This window comes from Boleophthalmus pectinirostris, unplaced genomic scaffold (assembly GCF_026225935.1).
Source record: "Boleophthalmus pectinirostris isolate CB_2022bp ecotype Guang Dong unplaced genomic scaffold, ASM2622593v1 HiC_scaffold_16, whole genome shotgun sequence".
Classification (NCBI taxonomy): domain Eukaryota; kingdom Metazoa; phylum Chordata; class Actinopteri; order Gobiiformes; family Gobiidae; genus Boleophthalmus; species Boleophthalmus pectinirostris.
Window position 1 is genome coordinate 21,367,123 of NW_026571095.1, and position 23,875 is coordinate 21,390,997.

A 23,875-nucleotide genomic window follows, 5' to 3' on the forward strand; every position below is an offset into this window, starting at 1 on the left:
AATTAACTACAGTGTTAAATGTCAGAATAATCACATTCAAATAAAAATTTTAAATGTCACAATTTGAAAATTGCAAACACTGCAGTTCAAAATCTCCAGTCTCCATGAGCTCTAACATACAACACCTGCTGACCTTGTTTAAACCTCTTTGACACTTTCTGAAATTCACGTATTAGGTCTTCACAAGAACTAAACTAGGACTGAAATGGGTCTAAACTAGGACTAAACCAGGACTATTAGCTTAAGGTAACATTCTTTTCTGTCTCTAGTCCTGATTCGAGGAAAATGTTCTATGTACTATAATAAATACAGCATACATATCGTTCATTTATATAGTCATTTTGTGTGTTTGTGCAGGATGCATAACAGACTGGGATCATATAAACTGCTGGTTGAGAGCTGAGATCGGACAGGTGGTCAACGTCTCCTGCTCTGAAGTCTTTCAACATTTCACCAGCAACCAAGGTTTGTCAACACACCCACTGTTCAAATAATGTGAAGTTGGTAAATCAAAGTGTGTTCTATGGCACTCATTGGTTGGCCTGTAATTTCTGTAATAGGCCCAGTTCTTCTCTCAAACAGAAAACAACTCTGTTTCACCTTGTAATGTCATGAGGTAATACATGAAGTGCTCCACTGTGTTTTTAAACTCCATACACCTTCACTCGAATCATTTGGATAATTTCAGCCCTGGAATTGCAAATGTCTACTGAACATAAAAAGGTAAACATAAAAGGTAGTTATTCTGCTGAAAACTACCACTATGACATCACAAGGTGCACAGAGCATTTTGAGCTTTGGGGATGTAGATTAATAATGTGATTACACAAATGTGTGTGAATAAAACAAAACACACCACCAGGTGTGTTTTTTAATACACAATAATTCATTTTGTGCAATACAGAATCTTTCATTATTGGGGTTAACATGACATTTACATTACATCCAATCATGCTTTTGGATTAACAATTAATGAGAAGATTTTTTTGCCATTTTGTGATAAGAGCCATTCTGATTGGTCTGCACTGCTTCCAGCATTTCCACGCGAACGTCAGCTGACCAAAATATACTAACACAGAAACCCAATTCTTCTTCTGTGACTACTTTTCATTTCATGGTTATTCCTTTGTCCTCATATTGCTGTTTTTTTTTTATTTTTACAATGTTTTAATGTTGCAACCTCTCATCAGCATACCCAGAGTTGTGTTTTGTTTCATTCACACATGTGTGAGTAACCCTTTATTATTAGTCTGTCTATATTTCCAAAGCTGAAAATTGTTTGTTCCACCTTGTGATGCCATGTAGTGGTAGTTTTCAGTTCAGTAGAGATTGGCAATTCATTGGCTGAATTTATCCAAATGATTCTAGTGAAGGTGTATGAGGTTCAAAAACACAATGGAGCACTTCCTGTATTAATGCATGACATCACAAAAGTTTTTTGAGAAAAGAACTACACCTAAATATGAAACATTTGTGTGTTAAACATGTGTAAATGAAACAAACCATAACTCCAGGCATCTTTTTGATGAGGAAACATTAGAACACAGATCAGAAAATAATGTAATATGGGCCCTTTAAACATGTTGGAGATTAAACAATACTGAAATATGAACTACTAAACCACATGAATACCACACATCAGCACATTGTAGATATTTGGTTGTTTGCTGAGAGCTTTCTACATAATGATAACGTTTACAACTTAATTATTGTGATAATTCAATTGCTGATTCATTTTGCAAAGCATATGATTGTTGGACATAGTTTCTGATCCTGCAGGTCTAAATTACATTATATTTATGTGATTTAGACCTGTTACTTTGTTTGTCTAAATGCCTTGCTATTTTTATCCACAGGAAAACAAGGAATGCATTGGACAATTTCCATGTGAACTTTCTAATCAGAAAGACAATCAAACCTATGCGGAAATAACAGCGATGTGAGCCAATTTTAGCGCTTTGCTAAATAAGGTTATCTTTCGTAGCTAATCTGCCATGAAAGATGGAGTCATTCTGATGAAGCAGGGCACCATACATTATTCATTATTTGTGTTGGTTGGCAGCTCTATAAGCTCAGGGAGATGGCTCTGGCACAAGAAGTGACGTGAAAATGTTGTGAGTTCATGCATCACAGCCTGAAGTTTTCCAGGACTGCTGAGGTAAAGAATGGACCCAGGCAAAAAATAAAAAGTGTGACAACAAGGACAGTCTATAAACAGGGAATATACTTGAGATGCCTCCCAATGTGGAACATACTTTGAATGAATGAGTTATATTGCACTACTGCTACCATAACGCACAGTGGAGCTAAAATTACTTGTTCCAAAAATACTGCAAACGCTTCAAATATGCATTTCAGATTTGCATATGAATTGTTCATTTTCACTGACTGCGAAACTATTGCCCCTCGGGGACCTAATAAAGTGGTGATGTTTCTCAGAGGAAACCAGGAGCAGATCAGAAGTTTTAAGTGTGTGCAACAGGTTTTAAAGATGCACTATGTAACTTCTAATATGGAGGGTTCGCTACTTGTTTGTCTCCATGGCATGACATGTTATGTCTTTGCCTGGAATGTTCCACAGTAGGGCATTAAACATATCTCCCTTGCATTTGTTTAATTACATATGTTTTAAAGCTCAAAAATACCTTTAAAAACATGAATTCTTACCATGTGCAGGCTTGCTTCTCCACAGATCTGACCATTAACCTCTTTCCTTTGTAATTACCAAGTTTATTTCCATAATGTGGAATAACTAAGACAAAACAGTAATATGTCCATGGAGACAAACAGGTGGTGGACCCTCCACCAGAAAAGGTCACAGTACACCTTAAAATTTTCAGATTCAAAGGTCTTGAACCTAACACTATCAGTTCTGTAGTTTTGGGAGTCAATTGTCCTGTTGTTAAACCCTGTCAGATCAATATTGTGGTTTATAATGAACAAAATGTAAAATGAGGATATATTTACAGTACTTTTTACTTGGATAAGTAGTACATACACAGAAACGATGCCTTCTTTAACGCAGAACCTTGGCACTTCTTCAATTATCTTATTATGCCTGAAAACTCCAAAGCTATCTAAAATTAAATGAATAAATAAAATAATACAATATTGTGCCTTGGTCTTGAACACATAGTCATAACAATAATAAGTTCATTATTTCTGAATATATTAGGATGTTGAGGTCAAATCTTAGAAGACCAAAGAGACTATTTATGGATGTAGTAAAAGAGGCCATATGAGGCAATTTATTTTATATAGTGGAAAAATGTACAGTAGAGCTACAATTACTCCTTGGATTAAACTGGTTAATATTCATGGAATAGTCTTCACAGAAATTAATCCATGCTTTAATGCTGTCTAAATGGGGTCAGAAAGTGTGTTAAAGATACACTATGTAACATTTTTAGTGCAGAGTCCATAATACAGAGGCTCCATTGCGATATTATTGCCTTGTCTGGAATATTTATGGCGTTAAACTACCTTGTATGTGTGTTTTTTATACTTTGGGCTTGCCTCATCACAGATCTAGTCTGTCCCTTTACCTGGTGCGTCTTTATAAATCAACGACATCTCCATGGAGACGAGCAGTGTCATACCCTCCACCACCAGAAAACTAGGGCACCTTTTAAATGGGTTGTTAGCACGGTCTAGTTAGCAACCACTTGTTTTATGTGGCCGTGGTGATTAGCCAAGGATCTGAGTGTTTTCTCCTGGTTGCGGTGAAATGAAAATCGTTTCTCGTCAATGATAACAAACTTGGCTTTCATGTGGCAGTGAAAAACGCAATTATCAGCAGAACCCTATTTGCTCAGCTTAAACAGACGTACCAATGTCTTTACTCAAACTGAATGATGAACAATGGAACTAATGGGGAGCTGTGCTTATTGTACCCGCCCACTCCAGTCAAAGCCTGGCTCATCCCTCTGCGGTCAACTAAACGAACACAAGACAGCAAGCAATGCGGAACCACAGATACGAGTTTTACACCAGAGTGCACAGATGTAAACACTCACTGGGGTTAAGCAGAAGCATGTTCACAGCAACTGCAGGACAAGATATTAAAGGAGGTATATTGTACTATTCTTTAGGTGTGTAACGGTACACAAAAATTACAGTTTGGTGTGTTCCTCGGTTTTGAGGTCACAGTTCGGTTCATTTTTGGTACAGTATGGGAACAAAATGCAAAACCATGTGCTTGTTTTTTTAGTTGTGTGTGTGTTATTAAACCAATAATTTGTTTTAACATTATACAAACGGGAAAATAAAATAAATGCAAAGTGCTGCTTGCTAATATTAATAAGTTAAATAAAATATTCTCAAATAAGCAACAAATGTATGAAATATTATAAAAAAAAACAAAAAAAAAACTTGTACAGTACAGAAGAGTAAACAAAAGTTTTCAAACAATTAAGTGCAGCACTAACAGTTTCAGCATGAAGTTTTCCTCAGTCAGAAAAAATAAGGGAGGGACTGGCTTAGATTCCATGTGAAAGGCGAAAATGAGGCTCAACAACCATAGTTTTGTGAGGATCCACATAGTTAGGAGGGACGTAGTCCAGGCGGAGGGCAATTGTTGTCAAGGTGGTCGCCCTAACTATAAAGCTGGAAACACTGCCACCCCAATCAAGGACAAGTTCCCTCATGAATATTGAAGAGCCGAGTCTTCCTTTTAGCTGCACATGTAGTGGCGGAATGTAAACACACACAAATTGTACAAATTCATGTGCACTGCCCGGCACCGAACTGAGCAAATACATGTACCGTTGCACCCCTACTACTCTTTGTTAATCAGTATAAAACTATAACATAAGTAGATCATTCTTTTATATGTTATGGTTTCCAAATGGCCTAATTATTTGCTGCTATGAGTTTATAAGTGTTTTTCACAACTTTCAGAGACCAGAGGGGACCAACTGTTGCAGCTACCATAAAGCTAAAAAGGAATGCACTGATATCGATACTGTGATGAATATCGTCACAAATACTGTACATTTTATTGGGTCAGATGATATCCTGGTTGGGCCTTTAACTGGATATAATAAGATTACAGACTTTGGACTTGGATATCTCATGTTTAAATTTATATTCACATGAAGCTGTTCTGTAGTTCTTTGAAGGATAAATAACATAAAAGTTCCATAACACCACAGGATCTCTGGTGTAATAAGTTAACTTTGTTTTAAGGAAATAAGTGCCATTTTCCATTTCTACACTGGTATCGGTTGATTCCAGGTATCCACACATACTTAAAGTATCGTTATACGATTGGAACAGAAAAAGTTGGATTGGTGCATCCCTAAAGCTAAGAACAACTGGCATGCTAACTCGCACTTCCTGTTTATAGAACAAGAAAACACTTTATTATTAGACGCCGGCAGTACACAGCAGGCTTATTTTGACCTGAAAAAGAGCTGATTATACAGTATATCAGTACTGGGGCAAGACGATTTTTGCTCAGATAAATCAGAAAAAATCGGGTTCAGAACCTTTAGGAATAAATGCTGGTTCATTAACATCCTTTTCAAAATTACAGAACTGTGAAGCCCTGCCTCTTCATAGGGTCATTTCATTACTGTTAAAAAATGACCACGTGACATTTTATGAGCCCTTAATCCGTGAATGCAGAACAATACCAGATCATTCAAGAGAGGGAATGGAGTTATACAAGGATAAAAGCTGGCTAGAGTTTATTTTTACACGGTATGTCCCCTTCAGTGTAGGCAGGTTGCATGAAGAGATGATGACATAGATTGAATTGGTGAAGATGGATGGGCTCTTGGTAAAGAAACAGACCAGGGCTAGCATAGGGCCACCACAGATAAAACAAATGCACTGTTTATTGAACTATGACAAGTGAGACAAAGCGCTCAACTGGTGAAGATGCAGTAATAAGGTTTGCAGCCACAATCTCTGAGGATCATAGATGCTTTGCTGTTGGTAATCCATCATTCACTTATGCCGTGGGATTAAGAACGATCACATTTTATACATAAATAAATTAGTGGAAAAGCTCTGATTTAAGTGTACTCCTTCAGGCTAAAACAGTATGAAAAATTAATATGCAAAAAGGAAAAGGTTTAAAATATTACAAGAGAAAACCAATTTGTCTATTTGGTTGAAAATGTTTAGGATTTTTAATTATACTGAAAATCCCAGTCTTGGATTTAGTATGTCTTTAAGAAGATTTATCAGATACATTTTGCTACACATTTTTTTTTTTTTACCCAAATAGAAAGTGCTGTTTTCTCTTTTAACTAAGCTCCTCTTTCTTCAACTGAGGACATGTTGTCAGTAATCCTTTAAAAATCTGTATTTTGCATGTACCCACACAGCACTCTTAATCCTTTTATTCTTGATTTAAAATAGATTTTTTTTAAATAATTTGATTTGACAAATCATGGCACAACTGTCATGTTACCATAGGGATGGGAGCTAAAAATATGTATGTCGTATATGTCCGAACTAGCTCTTATGTTTTTAACGGTTCATATTACTGCATTAAACTAGGGCTGTAGCCATTCAGTGGTTTAGACAGTTCATTTGCCCGACTGGCACATCTCATCAGATCTCAGAAACTAACCAGGGTGATTGTTGCTGCGTCTTTAGGCAAGACACTTCCCTGACCTTGCCTAGTGTAAAACTGGTGTGTGAGTGAGTGTTTGTGGAGGTCAGAGAGGCACAGATCCTCATTTCCTTCAGTCTCCCCCAGGGCAGCTGTGGCTCCTATAGTAGCTTAAAACCACCCAGTGTGGAGTGAATGAATAATGCTCACTGTAAAGTGCTTTGGCTACATAAATTCAGTATAGCATTATTTCTAATTGGTTGATTACTTTTTTGTTGTTGCCAGATTATAAGGATTGATATGAATCAAAGCAGAGCGGAGAATGCAAAGAGTGGAGTTTTGTGGTGACTTGAGTTCAATCTGTGTGTTCACTTATAAAGATGCTGTTTACTTGTACTTCTCATTGTACGTTTTGTACAAAGTCCTAATAATTTTGAGAGTTTTTTTCCACTGCCCTTTGAATTAACTCATGGGAGCACGGGTATATCTTTATTCAACAGCTCTGTTGTGTTTCAGGTTGGGTTTACAGAAACTGCACATCTAAGGGCTGGTCAGAGCTGTACCCCCCCTATGATGAAGTGTGTGAGTTCAGCGAGGACCCCGAGCCCGAGTATGAGGTACTCACCACTCAATATTACTGCTATAACTTTATCTGACTTTTATATTTGGTACACAAACAAACAAATACATCCAATTGTAAGATTGGATGTTTTTGCCATAAATTTGTCACTTTACGATATTACTACAGTATTACAGTATTATATTGTATAGTTTTATGAGATTTTGGCTGACATCACACTCTAGGGACAGTTGTATGAGATGCCTTAATAAACTTGCGTTGATTTACAATTTAATCTATTGAAACTATGGGTTTTTGTAATTGTCTGCATCCAATCCTTATATGAATTGTGCTAATTACAAAAAAAATTAAACCTTAATTAGTTTGCATACATTTCAGAACGCTTTGAGTGTGTAAACAACATGCGCTGCCAAGAGAAGTGAAGTGAAGTAGCTGCAATACATTTTTAATGAATGAAAATACATCTGGAGCCAAAAAGGCCCACAACTCCACAAAGGCAGATTGCTGTGAAATGGCAAAGTTTGTGTGTGCAGTGAATGAGTGGGTAGATGACATTTGTTTAAAAGGTTGTTTATGACCTCTATGTGATTTTAGACTACACCAAATAATGTCTCTACAGATAGGAATATAATGCTATTTTTGTAATATAAATGTGTCCTGAATATTGTTTTAAGAACGTTAAAGTGCCTATGATAGGTTAGGCTACTAATTTTACTAAAACACACAGTTAAAATCATTATATTTAAAGGGGTATTATGTAACTTCAGTAGGGGGTCCGTTACTTTCCGCTTTGAATGTTCCACAATAGGACATTAAATTCAATTGCAGGTGGTTTTAGTGCTCAAAATACCTGGAAAAACAATTAACAAATGAACAAATTAGGAATAAAAACTACAAAACAAAAAACTGAATACATGCAAGATAGATCATTATTATGCTATACTGTGAAACATTCCAGGCAAAATAATAGAAGACAAGTGGCAGACACTCTATGGAAATGAAATTATAATGTTAACTTATGAATATAAAATGCATTGTTAAAGTGTGTTCAACTGACCTTTGTTGATAGAAGAGTCATTTCTTGATTGTTTATTTATATAGTCTGAAATGATTGTACTCTTTTTCAGGATTTCTGGAGCTCAACAAAACATCACTATATGTTCCTGTGACATGTTTTTGCAGTCTTGTCATGTGTTTCTGGTTCTTGTCTTCACACATATCTGCAGACGAGCTACCTCTCCACGTTCAGGCAGGTTTACACTGTGGGCTACGCCACCTCCCTCATCTCCCTCGTCATCGCCATTGTGGTCTTCTCTGCCTTCAGGTAAGACACTTAGATTAAAAAATGGCAAAGACTGCATAGCACTCTAACACTGCAGAAAGTTTAATATTTCCAGGTTAAAATGACTTCAATTGAAGTCAAATTATCTAACAAATTGAACAAGAGTTTTTGTGCTTAAAATACAAAAATGCAACTCTGAACTCTTTGAACTTAAAATAAGAAACTAAATCTTCTGTTGTTGAATCAAGAAAGAAATATTTATTCCATAACTTTTACTTGTCAAGTCAAATCTAGTCAGATATAGATAATAGTAATATAGATATTACTTTTTGCAGTACTGATGACTGATGTTCAGGTTGTTTTTTAATTTTTTTAATTTTGAGATTCATCTGATTTTATTTTTCTTCACAGTAGACTCTCTCTAGACTATCTCTTTTCACATAATTCACTCTGTATTCTATTCATAGTTTCTATTCAAAGACTTTTACCCATTCAAAATAAATATCATATTGTTTTCAATTGTTAATCACTATGGTAACTAGGGGTGTGCAAAAATATTGAAATATCGATATATTGTATTGTAATGTGATGATGCAGTATCAATATTTTTGGCTGCTCTATCGATATATCACCAAGAGTATTTTTTGGTATATTTGACTAAATTATTTTGTTACAGTGCTACAGTTTTGTTGCTTGTTTAGAGGAAGGAAACTCGTTTATGCGACACATTTGACATTTTCACTGTTTTGATGATTAAAATGTGTGTGTTTCATATTCACTTTGCACAAGAACTCGACTAAAAAAGCCTTTAAGTGTCACAGCCATGATTTAGGCTTTATTTTTTATTGAACCGTATTGATCAATTTGAAATATATCGTATCAAATCGAAAGCTCACTGTATTGAGATATGTATCATATCGTGGCTTGTGTATCGAGGTATGTATAGCATCGGCAACTTCTTAATGATACCCAGCTCTAATGGTAACATTCCTAATTTTTATCAGCCCTTGTATACAGAAGATCTTTTAGTTCTGTATGAGTTTCTCCTCTGGCAAAACTCATACAGAACCATCCAATCAGGTTATTTTATTTTAATAACGCATTGGAAACAGGACTTCATTGGCCATTTTCACAGCACAAAATCAAAGTTCTCTTACCTAGAATTTTAAATTTAGTGCTTCTTTCACTGATTGTGCAATGTTTTTCAGTCTTCTGTGTCATTTCTTGATTTTATTTCTTGTATGAGCACCCATATTTGTTTTGATACAAAAGCCCTATGCTTGTCCCTGACTGGCTAATCCACCTGTCAATCACGCCCATCTGAACACATGGAGATATACCACTTCATACCCTTGTCTTGTAGATTGCACAGTTTTATTTTCAATTAGCTATTTTTACAGCACTATTTATAGTTTTTAAATAGATTGTATGCTTGATATTTTAATTTAGCATATTCCCAAAACAACAATTGCATCATTATTGATTTTTCTCCCACCCCTTACGCAGTCTTGTAGGGGATTAAGTAGGATGCCATTAGCTTGTTTAACTAATGAGAGTCAGTGCTGGCAGGCAGAATACTAAACGCTTCACTGATTAATTCATGTCTTCAGACCAGGATTACAACGTGGATTTTCCTCGTGTGTGTCTATCCGACCTGAGACAAGATAATTATTATAATAAAAATAAGTAGAGCTACAATAGTGATCATTATTAAGACTGAACTGTAATAATTATCAGGATCAGAAATGGGTCAAAGACGGAATGATCAAACTATATTCTAAATCAGTAAACCTAAATTGAATACTAACTAAATTGTCTAACACACGAATGTTTCATATTCAGGGTTCTTCTCTCAAACCGAAGGCACTCTGCTCCACCTTGTGATGTCATAAGGTAATACAGAAAGTGCTCCACTGTGTTTTTAAACTCCACACACTTCACTAGAATCATTTGGATGATTTCAGCTCTGGAATTGCTATTCTCTGCTGAACAAAATGTAAACCATAACTGTTAACGTGAAAACTTCACTTCATGACATCACATGGTGGAACAGAGCATTTTGAGCTTTGGAGATGTATAATAATAAAGGATTACTCAAACATGAATGAAACCAAGTACAACTCTGGATACTTTTTGATGAGCTATATTTTTTATTCTAACATGGCTTAAAGCTCACAGCTTTTTGTATGCACTCAGAAAACTATGAATTACATCTGATTGTTTTTTCTTTTTGTTTTTCATGTTGTTTCAATTACGATAACCCATCCATACTAGCAAGGTTATTTTGTGGTGTTTTGCTAAAGGACACAACAACGAACCACGAAGCAGGTACTGAAGATGTGTATATTCGTTTTAGTGGGTGACTGATCCTTCCTGACATATCGAGTTTTACTATTGACATATTGTTGTATTTTATTATTCTATTATTGATTTTGAAAGCTAGGCACATATTCTAAAAACAGCTGCCTTTTAGTCATGTATGTTCTTGCATGTTTTAGTCTACATTTGAATAAAAAAGAAACCATGTCTCTTTAAAACTCTGACATTGATTTCATTATAAATAATCGAAAATGTCTCAGTGTATCTAAAGTGCGTCATAACATGCTGTACATTATAGTAAGATGTGGCATTTCCTCTCACCCATAGTATTAATTACATCAAAGCTTTCAGCTCCAGATGGTTGGGGTAATGATTTGCTAAAGCTTTTACCAGCGGTGATAACACTCCTAAAGTCATTAACTACAAACTCATTAGCCTTGTTTTTCGTCTGAAGAGCCAGACACAGACATGCAAACACTGATGTACATCCCTCTGGTGTTTGACTTCTGTTAAAGTTGCACTACGTCACTTTTCTGGTGGTGGTGCACCACTTGCTTTTCTTCATGGGGCTGTTATTGCTTTACTTTTCCAAGGCATAGCATTAAACTTATGTATCTCCATGGAGACAAGTATATGTGTGTGTGTTTTCTACATAAATAAGCTTGAATTGAATTGACAAGCAGATGATGCCATCAGATCAAATTACAGGTCAGATCTGTGGACAGGTGACCCAGCTTACACCAAGAATACATGTTTAATGCCAAACTGTGGAACATGTCACATTTACATGGAATAATTATTACTCATGTAGTGAAGTGAGAATTGTGAGAGCAATTGTCTGAAACATCTACTTTATCATTTTAAGTGAATGTAGTCTGACAGACAAAACATTGATTAGTGTCCAGAACATGGCATCTCCAAAAGATAGACCTCAAATCTGGAGAAGAAACTGAGTCATATCTGACAGCAAGGTGTAAATAATACTATAATAATAATAAAATAAATAATACTAATAATACATATAGTGTTGGTTAGTTGGAGAAAATTAATGTAAAGAATAGAAGAATAGAAAAGAACTGATGTCAGTACAATAGTTGTATAGAATAAGAGACAGGCCTGTTTTAAATGGTAAATGGTCACATTTTTCTATAGCGCTTTTCCACCTTCAAGGCACTCAAAGCGCTTTACAACAAGGAACCACTCACCCATTCACACAGACACTGTGGGCAATGTGGGTTAAGTGTCTTGCCCAAGGACACAACGACAGTATTCATCTGTGGGAGCTGGAATCACACCAGCCAACCTGTGGGTCAGTGGATCTGACCGCTCAACCTGTGATGTTTTTGTCAAGAGCTGGAATCGAACCACCAACCTTCAGATCAGTGGGCAAATGCTCTACCACCTGAGCTACTGCTGCCCACATTTTTATTGTTTTATTGTGCTATTGTGACAAATCCATATTACAAGGCTATGGACCCAGATACATTCATCTTTTGAGGTCATTTTTGCCAGTAAATACATGACGTCAGGGGGCTGTGATCCACTTTACACAGACCTGGCTCAATTAAACCACACTGATGCTTTTTCAAACATGCCAAGGCTCTATTTAGTCTATACAGTGAGATCAGATTCCAAGTCTGTAGTAAATCAAGTCTAAATCCCAAGTCAAACTCTATTATTGGCAGCCAAGCTCAAGCCATTCTACAGATATGTTAATCATTTTAAAGGTGCACTAACTTTTCTGGTTGTTGGTGCACCACCTGTGAGAATCTTGCTTTGCCTACACTGCACTATGAGTTTTTTAACTGAACACTTGTTATCGAATAGATGGATATGTTGAGTGGCTAGCTCTCATGCCTCATGACAAGAGGTTTCCAGGTTCGGTTCCTGTGTCACCCAGGCCTTTCTTTGTGGAATTAGCATGTTCTCTCCATGTAAAGGTGGGCTTCTTCTGGACACTTTCATCAAACCAAAACATGCACCATGGGTAGAATCCACTGCTCCTGACATGCAGAGAATGAATTCCCCTCATGGTGGACTAATAAATATTACTGTACCATATTTTTCAGACTATAAGTCGCTCCGGAGTATAAGTCGTACCAGCCAAAAAAATCAAAGACCAGGAACCGACTTTTATCTTGATAGCCAAATTATAGTAATAACAATAGAAGAGAGAACAACAGGATGTAAACGTCACATATGAACAGTTATTCTGATAACTATAGCATAAACAACAGAACATAAGTTTACCAAACTTTCAATCTCATTCCAAATCATTAAATCCATTGAATTCTTCATCCTCAGTGTCACTTCTGAGCAACTTGGTGACCTCCGGAGGTAAACGGAGCGGCACTTCCTCTTCTGCATAGCTGTCATCAGACTCAGCATCAGTTCCAGTCAGAATTATTCTGGCCTTTCTGAATCCCAAAAGCATAGTTTCAGTTGTCACTGAAGTCCAGGCTTTGTCAATCCATTCAATGACTTCCAGGAAAGTTACATTGCACACCCTCCCAATTGCTGTGAAGCTGTGTTCTTACTCACTCCAAACTTTCTTTCTGCTGCTCAATTACCGTTTTCGGCTGAATATTTCACTACTTGCAGCAGGACAGCGGCTTCGCAGTAGAGTGAAGTGACAGTGGTACAGGAGAAGCAGATACTGACCACAAGCCTAGAGCCTCTCGCGGCTGTCAGTTTAAAAATTTAAATATACTGTTATTGCTTTACTTTTCCAAGGCATAGCATTAAACTTATGTATCTCCATGGAGACAAGTATATGTGTGTGTGTTTTCTACATAAATAAGCTTGAATTGAATTGACAAGCAGATGATGCCATCAGATCAAATTACAGGTCAGATCTGTGGACAGATGACCCAGCTTACACCAAGAATACATGTTTAATGCCAAACTGTGGAACATGTCACATTTACATGGAATAATTATTACTCATGTAGTGAAGTGAGAATTGTGAGAGCAATTGTCTGAAACATCTACTTTATCATTTTAAGTGAATGTAGTCTGACAGACAAAACATTGATTAGTGTCCAGAACATGGCATCTCCAAAAGATAGACCTCAAATCTGGAGAAGAAACTGAGTCATATCTGACAGCAAGGTGTAAATAATACTATAATAATAATAAAATAAATAATACTAATAATACATATAGTGTTGGTTAGTTGGAGAAAATTAATGTAAAGAATAGAAGAATAGAAAATAACTGATGTCAGTACAATAGTTGTATAGAATAAGAGACAGGCCTGTTTTAAATGGTAAATGGTCACATTTTTCTATAGCGCTTTTCCACCTTCAAGGCACTCAAAGCGCTTTACAACAAGGAACCACTCACCCATTCACACAGACACTGTGGGCAATGTGGGTTAAGTGTCTTGCCCAAGGACACAACGACAGTATTCATCTGTGGGAGCTGGAATCACACCAGCCAACCTGTGGGTCAGTGGATCTGACCGCTCAACCTGTGATGTTTTTGTCAAGAGCTGGAATCGAACCACCAACCTTCAGATCAGTGGGCAAATGCTCTACCACCTGAGCTACTGCTGCCCACATTTTTATTGTTTTATTGTGCTATTGTGACAAATCCATATTACAAGGCTATGGACCCAGATACATTCATCTTTTGAGGTCATTTTTGCCAGTAAATACATGACGTCAGGGGGCTGTGATCCACTTTACACAGACCTGGCTCAATTAAACCACACTGATGCTTTTTCAAACATGCCAAGGCTCTATTTAGTCTATACAGTGAGATCAGATTCCAAGTCTGTAGTAAATCAAGTCTAAATCCCAAGTCAAACTCTATTATTGGCAGCCAAGCTCAAGCCATTCTACAGATATGTTAATCATTTTAAAGGTGCACTAACTTTTCTGGTTGTTGGTGCACCACCTGTGAGAATCTTGCTTTGCCTACACTGCACTATGAGTTTTTTAACTGAACACTTGTTATCGAATAGATGGATATGTTGAGTGGCTAGCTCTCATGCCTCATGACAAGAGGTTTCCAGGTTCGGTTCCTGTGTCACCTAGGCCTTTCTTTGTGGAATTTGCATGTTCTCTCCATGTAAAGGTGGGCTTCTTCTGGACACTTTCATCAAACCAAAAACATGCACCATGGGTAGAATCCACTGCTCCTGACATGCAGAGAATGAATTCCCCTCATGGTGGACTAATAAATATTACTGTACCATATTTTTCAGACTATAAGTCGCTCCGGAGTATAAGTCGTACCAGCCAAAAAAATCAAAGACCAGGAACCGACTTTTATCTTGATAGCCAAATTATAGTAATAACAATAGAAGAGAGAACAACAGGATGTAAACGTCACATATGAACAGTTATTCTGATAACTATAGCATAAACAACAGAACATAAGTTTACCAAACTTTCAATCTCATTCCAAATCATTAAATCCATTGAATTCTTCATCTTCAGTGTCACTTCTGAGCAACTTGGTGACCTCCGGAGGTAAACGGAGCGGCACTTCCTCTTCTGCATAGCTGTCATCAGACTCAGCATCAGTTCCAGTCAGAATTATTCTGGCCTTTCTGAATCCCAAAAGCATAGTTTCAGTTGTCACTGAAGTCCAGGCTTTGTCAATCCATTCAATGACTTCCAGGAAAGTTACATTGCACACCCTCCCAATTGCTGTGAAGCTGTGTTCTTACTCACTCCAAACTTTCTTTCTGCTACTCAATTACCATTTTCGGCTGAATATTTCACTACTTGCAGCAGGACAGTGGCTTCGCAGTAGAGTGAAGTGACAGTGGTACAGGAGAAGCAGATACTGACCACAAGCCTAGAGCCTCTCGCGGCTGTCAGTTTAAAAATTTTAATATACACGTCGCACCGGACTGTAAGTCGCAGGACCACCCAAACCATGAAAAAAAGTGTGACTTATAGTCCAAAAAATGCAGTAATCACCATAAACCAATTGAGATTTTAAGATGCTAACTACTCAGTTTACCAACATTACACTAAATTTTAAAGTATAGAAACTACTGTAAGACTATACTTTGTTTAATTTATCTACCAATAGTGATCCAATTCCACAGTTTTCCTCCAGACTTGTTGACTTTTATTTGTAAACTTTTATTTAACTTTTATTTGTATTTGTTATTTCAGCTACACCAGACAAACTATGCAAGCTCTAATTATAGTTCTGTGTGGGGCCCCTTCTATTCCCCCATTGAAAACGCATTAGACAAAGGCCAAAGAGCAATTAGAAGGTGAAATGGCTTGTTATAGAGCTAAACACATTCAATACTAATCTAATCTCTCTGTCATAGTCTGTGACCATTCACATTCACTCGTCTCATTATAGGACACTCAGCTTGGGTTCATGAGATTGTTTTGATGGCTGTGTGAATCTTCTCACGACTTCATTTTTAATAATCTGTCAGAGCTACATGTTTAGGAGAAGAGGTGGGAAATATGACTATTGACAATATTGTGATTGTTGTATTGAAGATATGCTAAATTTGAATATCTCATAGTATAATTTCTACAAAAAAAAAAGTCTCAAAACAGAAATTGATCAAACTTGTGTTGTAATCTTTCATACATAACGTGTATAAAATGATATGTCTGCACCTTTGTGGGTCATTTTACTGTCAATTCACGCGACATGTACGGACATTGGTCTTGGCTACAAATGACTATCCTGATTCATCAGCCGGTTTCACTTCATAAAAACTGTCTGACCTTGCAGCATTAGGATTTGTTCGCTCGGCAGTAGGCGGGTACTTTTTTAATTTAATCAATCTCTGCTATTTGGTTGTGGCGTAATGCACCGAAACGCTCAGTGGTGTCCAAGTAATTGCCGGCACAACAGCAAACAAAGCAGAGCGTGAACATGTCTGTCACTGATCATTGTCATTTCTGAATGGTAAACTAATGAATTAAAGGTTCAATAAAAAATGTGAAGTTTGTATTTGACAAAATACATAAAAAAATTGACAAAAGGAGGATAGTGTATGTAGTCTGCTATCGCAACATATGTTGGTTCAGCTCTTCACTGTTTGGCCAATGCACGGTCTACAACTTCCGGGGTTCTTGCAAACCATCTAGTGTATTCTGATTCCTGACCTAATCGCTGGAGAGAAATGAAATTGAGTGGAGGCACTAGGTGATGCCAGGCCACAAATGACTGCTTATGAGAAAGAAATAAAGCAAAAAAAGACAAGAGACTGATTTTTGTTTTTTTAAATTGATTTATTTATTTTGGGCAAGTAAACATTTTGTACTCTTTCAATGAAATAAAATATCCATACTGATAACAACAACAAAAAACAAACAAAAGGAGTGGGAACAAGAAAATGTTTAATCCCACCCCCATCTTCTAATTTAATATAATGAGCTTTCTTTTGCATGCTTCAGACATTTTACATCAAACCATTTGGACGATTCACACATGAGGACAATGAGTAAGTGTTATATCTTGGTAACCTCTGCTGAATCAATGAGCAAATCAGTAAAAGATTTTATTCAAAAATCTGGGTGACCAATGAGCTCCCTCGTTTCACATGCACCACTGAAAGAAAACAAATCTGATTTCACAATCGTGTTTAGTTCTGGCTCAAGACACGATGAGGACGTGGGGCCAGACTGTTATCTCTCTGTGTTTTTATAAGACAGAAATCAGGCGACATATCAGACCATCCCACACTTCTATCAATAATCTTTCATTAGATTTAGTCACAGTTGGTTGCAGTATTAGCTCTGGCCTTGTTTCTGATTTGCCCTGATCCTTGCTTTGGCTCGTCATGTCCTCCAACTGCTCCTTAGTCTGGTCATGTAACAAACTTTTGCATCTTTGTATAAATGTTAAAACCAAATGAACTAAGTGCCTTCCTGTGTGTAAAAGCACGCACACACAAATTGCCAAAGTGTAAACACCTTTGTCTATTTCAACGCTCAATTTCTCATTACCCCCTCTCGCCTCCATCGTAAAGCTTTCATATTCTGAGCTATTATTAAACAAATTACTATATCTATCAGAATCTAATTTGTCTTTGAGTTGGAAAAACAGATTGTAAATGATTTGTTAGTGTCTCATATTGCGTGCACATTTATTAAAGAGGTTCATTATTGTCTCAGCAATGGTGTATTCTGGACACAGGCGTTTTAGCTAACAAGCCTGTGCAGCTGACCAAACACCACTCTGGCTGAATTAAACATGAGGCCCGTGACGCACCGTAATGGCCCTGATCCAGACAAGGGCCACATCATTAAGAGATTGTTCAAAATGTTTAAAAATTTGATATTTTATTTATTTGTTGGAGTTTTTTGTGTGTATTTAGAGGAAAAATGTTGACTTTGTAGCAGTAGAGAGGACATTGCTTCAGTACTTCTAAATAGATGTTGTTGTTAATACAATATTTTTGTATAACCTGCTGTAGTACTTTTTGGTAATAGGCTCTGTGCACAGCGGCAACTAGCAGCCACACTGTTAGGGTCAGTACTTCCTGTCCAATTTTATCTCTATGTGCTTTTTCAGAGACATGCTAAAATTATTAAATATTTAAAGAGGAAGCTGCGGGTTGATGCTGATGCTAATGTTAAAAACTACACAGATAAAATACTTCTGAGTTTACAAAGGGAGACTTTTGTATCTCAGTGCTAATGTGAAGGCTAATTTTGAGGCATAATAAATATTAATTAACGCCGAAAATTTAAGTCAGGCACATTTAAAACTAATTGGGTTGTCATTATTTTTATGAATTTGAATTTTAATCAGTTGTCTATTTTATATTTTACAATTATATTAAAAGTGACAGTGCCATTGAATCACTTGTGAAGCTTTGTGAGGGGACAGACTGTCACTATTGGAGTACACAAAAAGTAATTGAATTTTGTTGGTTGCAAAATAGTTTAATAAAGTATTACAGTAATAATTACCCCAACAGAAGAGCAATAGTAGAGGTTGATGTGGCTCATGGTTCTGTGGGGAAATGAATTGAACAGGATAAGTATGTTTTATGGTTTGCAAAATATGACATTTAAATTGAAACTGCAATGTGAATTGGCATAAAAACAACAAATTCTGCAAATATTTAAAGGTACGCTATGTGACTTTTCTAGTGAAGGGTAGTCCACCTGCTTATTTACACAGGGATGGTGTTGCTTTGCTCGGAATATTCCACACTATGGCTTTAAACTTACACAAGCATAATTAAATAGTGTAGGCCTGTCACTGTAACAAATTTAGAAGCACTATATATTGCTACGCTAAATGATAATATTCAAACTTCTTCACACCGCTGACACAAAAGCAGGAAAATCTGAGTAAAACCATTTTAAATATGTTGTATCATTAAAAAATAAAAGCCATTGTTTATTTAAGTTATTTATTCTATCTTCCACAGTGCAAATCTTACATTATTACACAAAATGGGAAAAATATTGTTACCTGACCAGCCAACTTTGACAAAATGTTACAAAGACAAGTGGGTCTAGAGCCTATCCTGTCTCCCCGATTTCAGAGACTGTGATTGACAGGTGGATTAACCAATCTGAGAGAGTCAGTGTAGTGTAGAGTTTAACTCCAGAGTTGGCCACTTTAACTGTGAGGGCTGTGTGGCTTTAGCTTGACTCCTGTGTCTAAGACGAAAACCGAAAGATTCAATGTTCAAACTTACAGACTATTGATTATGAGGTTTAATTGTAGATGCAGATTCCATAACTGAAGATTACACAATATATCCAGATCACACGGTCAAAAAACTGTATGGCCACAACCCCCTACAGCTTCCACACAAAGAATAATCAGGCCACAAAGGCCACCTGGCTATGAGCCACCAGGCCCCACCCCCAAGGCTCCACCCCAAACACCCTGAACCAATGTGGGACAAAAATGGCCGTAACAATCAGTTTGCGTCAAAAACAGAGCAGATTTTTTCCAAAACAACAACTGAAGTGTCAAACTGTTACGTATGTCAGGTAAAAGTTAGATTTTTTGTTCTGACTGTTACAGGAATTGAAGAGGAGACACGTGTTACAAATTAGAGACTGTGGTTGGATCTTCTCATGATCTAGATTCAATCAGAACATAGAACTGGCTTGTCAATCAAAAGAAATTGTATGCACGAGAAATATTGAGCTCCAAAATATATTGTTCCAGCTTTCAAATACTGAAATTGATATAGTAATTATTGTGACTGCTCTAACATGGTACAAATTTAATTTTAAGTATAAAAGTCTAAAACCCTTAATCTTTGTTTCTGTTGTAGGAAGTTCCGCTGCACGAGAAACTACATCCACATAAACCTGTTTTCCTCCTTCATCCTGAGAGCCAGCGCCGTCTTCATCAAAGACACTGTGCTTTTCGCTGACGAGACGCTGGACCACTGCTCCATGTCCACGGTGAGAATGCTAATAAGCTGCTATCGTTACCCATGGTTCATTAGTTTAGCAGTAACGGTAGTGGTAATTATAGTACCTGCAATTTTGGTAGCCAGTCAATATTTGTCTATTCAGTTATGTTGTAGTAATAAGAATGGGATAATTAATTACCTTTATATGACAGTGATGGATTCAGTAGCAGTAGAGTAAGTAATAATGGTATTAGTTATAGTATTTAAATAATATTTAGGTGAGTCAACTATAATGATGATAGGAGATAGAATGATAGAGGAAAAATATTGACTTTGTAGCAGTATGAGAGGGGGGCGTTGCTTTTATACCTCCAAACAGATGTTAATTACAATACAATATTGTTTGTGTACCCTGCTTTATTGCTTTTTGGTAACTGAATAACTTGTGAAGCCCAACATGCTGTTAATACTGATGCACAAAATATAATTGAATTTTGTTGGTTGCAATATACAGTAGCTGTATCAACAATAAAATAAGTGTTACATGTATGTTGTATTTACCCCAACATAAGACCAATAGGAAAGGTTGAGGTGGCTCATGGTTCTGCTGCTGTGATGAAGTGCTGTGGGGGAATGAATGGTGTGTGTTTTATGGCTGCAAACTATATCACATTTATATCGCAAATATTTAAAGGTGCACTATGTAACTTCTCTGGTGAAGCGTACCGCACCTGCTTGTCTCCATGGAGATGGTGTCACTTTGTTTAGATGTTCGAAACTATAGCATTCACCTTACACCAGTTACTTGCATAATAAGTCACGATAAATACTATATCGACTCAATACATGAGAGAAGGAAAAATATTTTGGGGGGGTCAATATTTATTGTGAGTGTGTTTTCTTTGCACTCAAAGGATTTTTTTTCTTCTGTACTATTTGATTTGAGTTGTAGGGTTGAATTATGAACTTCTATGACTCATTATAGATACAAACCATGTAATTCTGTTTTTTAAATTTTATTTTATAGATTGCTGTTTCTGTTTTTAACAATATTACACATTTTGGAGTATCGTTCTGCTTAATGGTTTGGCTTTAGTATTATTGTTGTTCTATTATTTGTTTATTGTTTATTGTTCGCCTATATGCATTTTTTATATATATTTCACAATTTGTTATCGTGACAGGCCTAAATCATGGTTGTACATTAATATTAGTTGCAGTTTTATCGCTATTAAAGCTGCACTATGTAACTTTTTGTCACATAGTGCATACATAGTGGGGATCCATCACCTGGTTATTTCTATGGATATGTCATCGCTCTGCCTGGTCATTTTAAACAGACCTACTTTACATGTATTCAATTACAGATGGTTTTATAGCTCAAAAATACCTAAAAACAGACATTCTGACTGTGGGTGGGGTCGCCTCTCCACTGATCTGACCAGTAAATTGGCCTGGTTTGGTCTCCGGTGATGATAGAAAGGTTTAATGAAAGGTTTAACTTGTGAAACATTTCAGACAAGGCAATAATATCTCCATGGAATAAATCAGGCAGCAAATTCTTCACCATAAAAGTTACGCAATGCATATTTTAGAGCAATAGTAGTAATACCAGTATTTTTGGAGTAGACAACTTCTGACGCTCTGTATTACTGTGTGCAAGGCTGTACTCAAGATTTTCTAAAGCACTAAGGTTGGAATTAATTTGACATAAGTGCAGTTCCGATTCTGTTTTATTTCTCTGTCTGGGTTTCTCCTCTTTCCTCCCATCCCCACAGACACACACACAAACACACACACGCATGCTTTACCTGCACAAACAAAATCTAGAAACGTCTGGGCTTGTTGTATATAAAAATAATCCACTTGCACAAACAAACTCTAATTACTGCTGGGCTTTGTTTTGGTAGACTTGGCTTGAATAAAAACACAGAGGTCAGGAGCTGATAGACCTCGATACTGCGTGCTGCCATGATTGAAACTGTGCCTATATGCTAATCAGCTGCTAAGGTCAGCTGTCCTGCGGTCTATTGAGTTAGCGGTGGAGTGAACAGGAAGAGGGAGAGGACGGGGGAAGATGTGTGAACAGTGAAGAATGGTTCCTGTCAAGGCATGTGATTATAAAGCCGCAATTTGGTGTATAACTAGTTTACTGGCAACTTTGTTTACATAAAGAGAGATATCCCTGGAAAACAAGATCTATGACGATGCCTGGAGGGAAATTGAATCAAAGTATGCTTGAAGTAAAGACCCACATTATTTCTAACAAATGGATCAGAAACTCAAGAAAATGCTTTAAAAGGGCTCATATTATGCTATTTTCTAGGGATGTAACGATACCCAAATCTCACGGTATAATATTATCTCGATATGCCTTTCACGGTACGATAATTATTACGATATTTTTAGAAATTGTACATATGAAATTTTTTCCTTTTTAAATACCTTCAATGTGAACCATTACTCACATATTCCAATGATATAAGATTTAAAAGTGCTTAATAAAAGTTATTTTTATTATGTAGTAAAGTAAGCAAAGGATTTTGGTTTATGCAGTTCCCTCTATTTAATATGTTAAAGTGAAAAACCTTGCAATTCGATATATTGTGATGAACCACAATATTATTGTGAGAGTTCTGACGATACGATATGATACCATGATGTTTCGTTTATCGTTATATCCCTACTATTTGCTGATCTATGTTATAATTTTGTTTCCTCATCAAAAACATACCTGGAATTGTGTTTTTTTTCACATATTCACACATGTTTAACACACAAACCCTGCTTATTTAGCAAGGTTTGATCTCAGCTTTGGTGGGGACATTTTCAGCTCTTTTGTCTGCTGTATGTTTTATGAATTCTTTCCAAAAACACACAGAGTCTGGGCAGGTCCAAAATATGTGAGAGGTTGTTTAATTTTTCAGTTCACAAAATGTACAGTTTGTGTCCATTGCCCTTCTAAGATGATTCTTTAGCAGATAACAACAATGTAGAAGTTTGTAGCAGATTTCCCTTTGCTTGTTGTTCATGAGATATTTGTGAGGTCATGTCTGCACATTTTTCCATGGAATATTGTCAGTAGAGTCGGGCAGCTAACAGCGCACGAGTAGGGATCCGTTTGGGAGGTGCACTTGTGGCGATAGTCTTTCTTTTTCCATGGCGACTCATTATAAGGTAAGTTTAATTGAAGATGAAGCCAAGTAAGTTCCTTTTGAAAAGTAAGGAATGAATGTATATTTTTGTTTCTTAAAATAAAATGGCAAATACTGGTAGCGACTATTTTGTCTTCCCCAAATATTGGTTGTAACGTGTCCCCATGGTCCCTTTGTAAACCTACACCCTTGATATTTAGGCTGAGTTCTTCTCTCAAACAGAAAACACTTCATACACCTTCACTAGAATAATTTGGATAATTTCAGCTCTGGAGTCGCCAATCTCTACTTAACTAAAGGTAAAAGGAGCTGTTAATTTGAAAACTACCACTATATGACGTCACAAGGTGGTACAAAGCATTTTGAGTTTTGGAGATATAGACGGACTGACTTACTCAAACATGTGTTCATGAAGCAAAACACAATTCCAGGTATGTTTTTGAGGAGGTAACAACATTATATCATGATTTATAGCTCACAGGAATGAATCTGGGTAATATACGATCTTTAATATTGTTGATGTAAAGCTCTTTTGTCACTTATAGATGTTACCATGCTGCACTGTAACTTGATTCATTCAGACTTATGATTCACAAATAATGAATCTTATCATTACTTGTTTGGGATTGAGTTAACAAACTTCAAATAT

The 23,875-nt window shown here is 36.6% G+C and overlaps 1 protein-coding gene across 1 annotated transcript in view; it reads left to right on the plus strand.

Moving 5' to 3' along the window:
* ghrhra (growth hormone releasing hormone receptor a) overlaps positions 1-23,875 on the plus strand; it is a 98,546-nt gene that overhangs the window by 46,791 nt on the left and 27,880 nt on the right. The window contains exons 3-6 of the mRNA XM_020929127.2: positions 358-465; positions 7,082-7,182; positions 8,372-8,469; positions 19,988-20,120. Coding sequence (XP_020784786.1) covers positions 358-465; positions 7,082-7,182; positions 8,372-8,469; positions 19,988-20,120 — 440 coding nt within the window. The remainder of the gene's footprint in view (positions 1-357; positions 466-7,081; positions 7,183-8,371; positions 8,470-19,987; positions 20,121-23,875) is intronic.